Source organism: Octopus bimaculoides, chromosome 4, assembly GCF_046866305.1.
Source record: "Octopus bimaculoides isolate indiv1 chromosome 4, ASM4686630v1, whole genome shotgun sequence".
Classification (NCBI taxonomy): Eukaryota; Metazoa; Mollusca; class Cephalopoda; order Octopoda; family Octopodidae; genus Octopus; species Octopus bimaculoides.
In genome coordinates, this window is record NC_142931.1 from 139,042,935 (window position 1) to 139,051,150 (window position 8,216).

The window sequence follows — 8,216 nt, forward strand, 5'->3', positions numbered from 1 at the left end:
ACGACATTGTGTTTTCACACTTGCGTATAATAGCCGACAGAACACAATAAGAAAAACAAATGTTTTGATTTTGGCGCAAAGCCACATAAGAAAAATAATAAAATAAAAAGCGCTTGTTGTCAAAGTTATTATCAAACTCTTTTAAGTAGTGGACTTTTAAATAAGTTATTGTGACAATCACGAAGTCTCGTTATTTATTTGTCTGCCTCATAAAAGAACGATTATAGTTCAAGACAATCCTTTAAAAAAAGTGTTAGACGAATGAACCAAATGTCGTTGAGGCAGAGTTTTTAGAAGAAAGAAATGCTTGTACAGACACGACTGCATTAGTAAGCAGTAGCAAACTCTTATTACAAGAAATTTCACCCTCTATTATCTGCTATTTAACAGACGCACTTTGTAAAGTGTCAAGTGATGTAAACAACTTTAGCATTCATAATATCCGTTTTATACTAAACTCTTGCATATCTAAACACACCTTGAAGAAATAATCATACGCAAATTATCTGTGTGCGTGCGTTTATGTACACATGTTTTTATAAGATGCACGTACACATTTCCGAGCTGTATATATAGATTAACTTGCTTACTTTTTTCAATTTGAGCGCTAGCATCAGCCTGAATTGAATATTCCATTCAAAGAACATGATGGGACACAGATCTGTAGAAAGAACTCACTATTTTCTGGTGGTTTTAGTGGTTCTCAGTGCATCTATGTCGTTGGCACTGGGTGAGTAAATAATATTTTTTCTCATAATTTACAAAAAGCAGTTCGATAACCATTTCAGTCAAAATATATTTTGGACTAAGACATTACAAAGTTTTAACAGATGCCTGGGCGGCCAAGTGTTATGAGTATTACAACTAGAAGAGAGGAAACGAGCATAATGGAACTGTATTTGAGATTAGTTGTGTTGTTGGCACTCCGTCGCTTACGACGTCGAGGGTTCCAGTTGATCCGACCAACAGAACAGCCTGCTCATGAAATTAACGTGCAAGAGGCTGAGCACTCCACAGACACGTGTACCCTTAATAACGTAGTTCTCGGGGATATTCAGCGTGACTCAGTGTGACAAGGCTGACCCTTTGAAATACAGGCACAATAGAAACTGGAAGAAAGAGTGAGAGAAAGTTGTGGTGAAAGAGTACAGCAGGGTTCGCCACCATCCCCTGCCGGAGCCTCGTGGAGCTTTAGGTGTTTTCGCTCAATAAACACTCACAACGCCCGGTCTGGGAATCGAAACCGCGATCCTATGACCGCGAGTCCGCTGCCCTAAGCACTGGGCCATTGTGCCTCCACTGAGATTAGTTATACCGTTACTAAATATTCTATTCTATCTTTTCACATGGCACTTGAAGTCATTCAGTTATTTATCTCGATTCAAGTTTGTTAAGAAATTATCATACTTTTATTCTTCACATTCTCTTAATTACTAGTTGCACCCCTTTTATGTACAAAATTCTGTATGATAACAGAGAGGGTTCTATCAGTTGCGAAATTTTTTCTTGTGTTTGAGCAGCAAAGGTTAAGTCTATGGTGACGAAACTCGTGCCGGGAATTAACGATCGGGATCGATCACATGCTAATGTTGTTATCATAGACTTGTATGTTTTTGCCTTTCAGTATTGCTTGGTAGACATATTGGTCAACTGAATATCAATTTACATATCTAGTCTTGTGTAAGTTTACGCGCGCAATAGTAATATAATGTTTCAGCCTTAATGGTTACATTGGCATCACTTACCACTGGTCTTGGAGATCTCTGTTTTATGACATGAAACTAGAGGTAAGGTATGCAAAACATTTGTAAGCTTTTCTACTTTGGCTCCCGCTATTCACAGCCAAAAAGTCGACAGCTTCTGTATGCATCTCGTTATTCGTGGGATTAAAGGAAGACAAAAACTAGCATTATATAAACTTGTCTATAATGATTTCTTGATGCCGTGGCTAATAGTACACAAATATGCGCTGGGCTGCCGAATCTCCATTGTTTCCTTGACAATGAGCCGGTGTGGTCGCCGTTTTTCAGACACACTTTTCCACAGCTCGGCTCTTTGACAGAGTTGCAGATTTGGATCAAGCACAGACCGAACCAGAGTACCTGGCACTTAGTGTTTTCAGTCGCAGTCCTGTTCCAATAAACAAGAGGACTGTCGGTGGAAGCCCCACCATGGTGTTCTCTAGGAGATTAGAGGAAGGAGAGAGAAACGACATCCTCGAGAAGAACCTGAACGAGAATCGACAGGTTGGTGTGTTCCGGATAAAGCCGGTCTATATCTGCTTTAGGGTGGTGCATTCTATGCATTGTCAACAGTTTTCATATTTTTCTGTCAAGATTACACGTTCCAGTATTTGACTAGTTAATAATATTGAAACTGTAAGTCACGACTAGTACGGCTAAAGCATTGACTGCTTCGATCCTGTTTCTTGCATTCAGCTCTGCCTTGAGTATTGCTCTCACCCTGCGATAACATTTTCTTCTGACCCTTTCCCTCATCACTGCATTTTTTATTCCGTCCCCTTCAATTACCCCTAGGTATTTGTAGCTATCCGCTGGTTCTAACTCCTTTTTGACATTCTGCTGGTCAAGGTTAACGTTAGATGTTTCTGTCAATTTTCCTTTGATAAAGGTAGCTTTGCACATTTATCGAGGCCAAATTGCATTCTGATGTCATCCCTGAATTGTTTAACAATCGCTAGTAAGCCCTGTAGTTGTTGGTCATTTTTTGCAAATAGCTTTAAATAATCCATGTAAATGAGATGATTTATATTTTTATCAAACATTTTATAACCGTATTGTGCATCATTGAGCAATTTTGAGAGCGGTATTAGGGCTAGACAAAAGAGGAGTGGTGATAGAGAATCACCCTGGAAAATGCCACATGAAATTCTTACATCCCTAGCATTTAGGGATTCATTGTCACTGTTCAAAGTCAGTGTGGTTCTCCATGATCTCATACTTACAGACAAAAAGTTTCGCAGAGTAGGTGCTATTTTATACATTTCCATCATCATTATCATCATCCTCATCATCATCAAAGATGACAATATGATGTACGATTGAATAAACGAGATCGACGTAATCGACTCACCATCTCCTCCTAAAATTGCTGGCATTGTGTCAAAATTAGAAAGACCTACTACTACTACTACTACTACTACTACTACTACTACTACTACTACTACTACTACTACTACTACTACTACTACTACTATTGTGTCTATTACCATATTTGTTCTTTCAGATTTATAATTAATATATCTATGTTTTATCATGTGTGTCGGATCAAAGTAAATATTTTAGATGCCTATTGTACCTCTTTCAGAATAGAATATCACGTTGCTTGGCGATTTCTCACACGTTTTTATTTGTTTATAACAGACAGTATCTAAATGTTTTCACCGGGTCAACTGGGTAGTGTCTATACGTCTCTTGGGAGATTTTTAAAAGAAATCATTGAAGCGACGGAGAACTAGAAACATTTATTAACCGCACACTGACGCAGACGCATGCGTACAAAAAAACAAAAAACAAAAAAAAACACGCAATTCCAATAACGGACAGAGACAATGACTATTGAAAATGTTGCAAGTCGCAACGACAATTTTAGTAAAAGTAAATAAGTAAATGAGTGGAAATCGGTGAATGTCTTAAATTAATAAAACGCTGAAAGAAAACGACTCACTCTCCAGACACAATAAAATATGCTTCAACACACGAATTCACATAAAGAATCTTGCAAACCAAATACAAAAACGAAATGTATAAGTAGTTTTCTGATTTTAATACTTTAATTAAATTTGCTATAATCTATTATATTTAATTTCGGAGTACCATATTGATTTATATTTACATTTTTCTCTTTCCTCTCTAGGGCTTTCTGTCGCCGATTGTCGACTCCCTGACTGTAAAGGCGTGACTAGTGAAATGCCGAAAGGATTTTCACGCAAGGAAATTCCACAAATAGTTTTGGTTACTTTTGATGACGGTTTCACTGAAAAAAATATTAAATACTACCGAGAATTGTCAGCGTCTGGATTAAAAAACCCTAACGGATGTCCTGTCAGCTTCACATTTTTTATTTCTGGTGAAAATAATTATACTTTTTCAAAAGAAATGTACGACAATGGGCATGAAATGGCCAGTCACACCATATCCCATGCATTTCCAATCGCTTCTTGGAGTAATAAGACTTATGCCGAATACCGAGACGAAATAAACGGAATAAAAAAGAACCTTGTTGAGAAATCCGGCATTCCTGAAAGTGAAATTAAAGGTTTCCGTTCACCTTTTCTTCAAATGGGAGGTGACATTCAATTTCAGGTCCTGAAAGATTTGGGTTATGATTGGGATTCTTCGATAGTTATGGGCACTGACAGCGATCAGGACAGGGAACAGTACTGGCCATTCACACTAGATACTCCTTTAAAGAATGAACTCGAACAAGAAAAGTCCAACGGCGTTCCAGGCAAGGCTTGTATGAATGAGAAATGTCCAACAAAATCCTATCCTGGCCTTTGGGAAATACCCGTAAATCGTTGGTATGACAAGCAGAAAAAACCCTGTTCTCTCTACGATGGTTGTGATCAACCAACGAACAAAGAAGAATTTGTCAAGTTTATGAAGGAAGCGTTATACAAGAATTATGATACAAATCGTGCTCCGGCTGGTCTGTTTCTTCATGTGAATTGGGTTCTTAGTAAACCGTATAGGTTTGAAGTCTTGAAACAATACCTAGAAGAAATTTCTCAAATGGAAGATGTTTGGATATTGAGCATATCAAAGGCTTTGGAATGGATAAAGAATCCGAAGAAAATGAAAACAAATTTAGACGTTGACGCTTGGAATTGTTAAAATCACAGAGTTTGTTTTCCAGAAGATTTTTTGAACGTTTTTTTTTTCATACACTAATTTTTCTCAGAGTCTCTATAATTCTGATCTAAGCGACTTTGTTAACTTTATTCTATTCTACCAGACAATCTAAAGCACATGGTGTCAAAGTGTTGGAGGAGTATAAACACAGACACAAAGACACATACACACACGCGCGCGTGCGCACACACACACACACACACACACACACACACACACACACACACACACGCACGTACGCACACACAGAGGTTGGGCCAAAATTCACGCACAAAATAAGTTCAACAAACTCCGGAATTGTCGAAGACATGTTTCAATTTTTCTAAACTTAAATAAAATAATAATGAACAAACGGATACGCATGGCTTAGAGGCTAGGGTGGTGGATTAAAGACAGTAAGATTGTGGTTTCGAACCCTTGACCGGGCGATCTGTTGCATTCTCGAGAAAAACACTTCAATTTACGTTGCTTGAAAAATACGAAGATTGTTGACAATGCAAAGAATGCACCACTCTAAGGCAGATATAGACCGACTTTACCTGCCAAGAAAAGAGGGAGGCCGTGGACTTTTACAACTGGAAATAACAATGAAGATAGCCACAATTGGTCTAGACACCTACATGAAAAACTCTGATGACTGGATCTTAAAACTTGTCTTAAAGCATGAAAGCAAGAAAATATCATACTCAGTAACAAAACAGGCAAAGTGAATTCCAAATACAACAAATTCCAGAAATAGACGTACTAGAAACAAGCGCAGAAAAAAGCTAAGCATATGAAAAACCGTGCTAAAACTACTGCCTTAGATATTCTGACTGATAAATGGCAAGAAAAACTCCTCAATGGTAAATACCCAAAGAGAGCTAATAGTGCCGTTGTTGACAAAGCCCTTACCCATCAATGGTTAATGTCTTCTGGCTTAAAATCAGAAACAGAAGTGTTTATCATAGCAGCCAAAGATCAATGCTTACCTACAAGGAACTACCTGGCCAACATATTAAAGAACGACAGTAGCCAGCCCAACATGTCGTGTATGTCAACAACGAAATGAAACCATTGATCATGTTGTCTCCATGTAGAGACTTCTTGCGCCTACAGAGTATCTCAACAGGTATGATAGAGCTGCACAATATATTCACTGGGTAATTTGAAAAAACCTGGACTTGCCCCATGATAAAAAATGCTTGGAACACAAACCACCTTCAGTTTTTGAAAATGGTCACATCTCACTCCTCTGGAACTTCTCCGTTCAAACTGACAGAAAGATAGATGCGAATAGGCCAGACATTATATTTAAAAACTTCAGGTCAGAATCCTGCCTCGTCATTGATATGACTGTCCCAATCGACATAAACATATCTGTCAAGACCAACCAACAACTGAGCAAGTATAAAGATCTTGAAATAGAAATTGGCGAAATGTGGAACCTGAAAACTAAAACAGTACCTGTTGTCGTAGTTGCCCTAGGAATGATAGCAAAAGGAGCCAATTCCTACCTAACTCAGATACCAGGAAACCCCAAAATGGCAGAAATTCAAAAGATAGTACTCATGGGAACTGCCCATATCCTACGTAAAATACTGTCTATGTAATCTCAAATTTTAAAACAAACTCATAATTTTGTTATGGTATCTTTAACATTCTCCAGAACAATACTATGTGCAAAACCAAATATATGACACCCTAGGCATAACACCAACATGTACTTCTAACTTGTCTCTTGAGGTCTCTGGGTGAAACTTGGAGTCAACTTGTACAAATACAAAGCAAAGTCAAACATATAATAGTAATAATAAGGATAATAATAATAATAATAATAATAATAATAATAATAATAATAATAATAATAATAACTTTTTTTTGTTTTATAGCTAATAAAAAGCTATAAAACAAATGAAAAAAAGCTATAAAACAAATGAAATAAAGCTATAAAACAAATTAAATAAAGCTATAAAACAAATGAAATAAAGCTATAAAACAAATGAAATAAAGCTATAAAACAAATGAAAAAAAGCTATAAAACAAATGAAATCCAAACTAAAACTAGAACAGCAACGGACCATGATAAAACGATGGCAAGAAAAGCCCCTACATGGTAAATACTGGGCTAAACTAAATGCGAAAGAAATAGACAGAGAAAAATCCCAGCAATGGCTGAGAAGATCAGGACTCAAAGCAGAGACTGAAGGATTTTTAATTGCTGCACAAGACCAGAGCCTCCCCACCAGAAATTACCAAAAACACATAATGAAAAGAAATATAACAAGTAACTGTAGAATATGTGGAGATCGACAAGAAACAATAAATCATATTATCTCTGGCTGCCCAGTCCTGGCTAAGAAGGAATATATTCACAGACACGACAGAGCTGGGACCTATATACACTGGAAGCTATGCCAACACTATGGAATAACAACAGAAAAAAGATGGTATAAACACACGCCAGAAAAGGTCACAGAAAACGAGAAAGCAACCATACTCTGGGATATGCCAATACACACAGATAGAGAAATTAAGGCAAATAGACCAGATATAGTTGTCAAAGATCATGAAGAAAAAAAATGCTTTCTAATTGATGTATCAATACCAGCAGATGACAACGTTTCTCGAAAAGAAATGGAAAACATTTCAAAATACAATGACCTGGAAATAGAGATAACTCGAATGTGGAGTCTAAAAACAAAAAAAATTCCTATCATAGTAGGTGCCTTAGGTATAATAAAAAAATATTCAGACAAATACATAACAAAAACACCAGGACTTATAAATATATATAACATACAGAAAATTGCACTACTGGGTACTGCACACATTCTACGCAAAACACTTTCAATACAGTAAACATAAGAGCACCACAGCAAACCACAGCACATACCCAAAGCGCACAGAGCTGCGCTCGGTAGTGAAGTGAAAGCACGTTATAAAAATAAAACTACTGAACAATAATAATAATAATAATAATAATAATAATAATAATAATAATAATAATAATAATAAAATGTCAGTTGTCTTGGTGCGTGACTTTTGGCCCGTCCATTCTGTATATTTCTTATCCTCGACTTTGCTAATCTATCTAGCCAAATGTATTTCATTTGAATTTTGCCCTGTTTTAATAAAGTAGTTGATCTATAAATGCGTTTCCTGCTTATTGTTTACAAAGTTCCTTTCATATAAAGACGCTTCGAGAAATATGTATTTTTTCGCTCTGAAGAGATTATGTTCAGAAATATGAATTTAATATTGAATTAATTCCACTGTGCATAATTGAAACAGCCGTAAGGGATAATGGTCGATTTGTTGCTTATAATAAACTCTTATTGACTCCAAAATCTCCTTTTTCTT

General features: G+C 36.6%; 1 protein-coding gene across 1 annotated transcript; it reads left to right on the forward strand.

The window, feature by feature from the left end:
- Positions 1–572: 572 nt before the first annotated feature.
- Positions 573–8,007, forward strand: LOC106875676 (chitin deacetylase 8). The gene is made up of 2 exons (XM_014923916.3): positions 573–730; positions 3,877–8,007. Exons 1-2 carry the CDS (start codon positions 646–648, stop codon positions 4,854–4,856), a joined length of 1,065 nt encoding a protein of 354 aa, XP_014779402.1. The 5' UTR covers positions 573–645; the 3' UTR covers positions 4,857–8,007.
- Positions 8,008–8,216: the final 209 nt, after the last annotated feature.

What these genes read in the sequence shown, in the direction of transcription:
- LOC106875676 (XM_014923916.3), top strand. Translation starts at nt 646, where the DNA reads ATGATGGGACACAGATCTGTAGAAAGAACTCACTATTTTCTGGTGGTT. An exon ending in ATCTATGTCGTTGGCACTGG is followed by an intron (nt 731 to 3,876) that starts GTGAGTAAATAA and finishes TTTCCTCTCTAG; the next exon opens with GGCTTTCTGTCGCCGATTGT.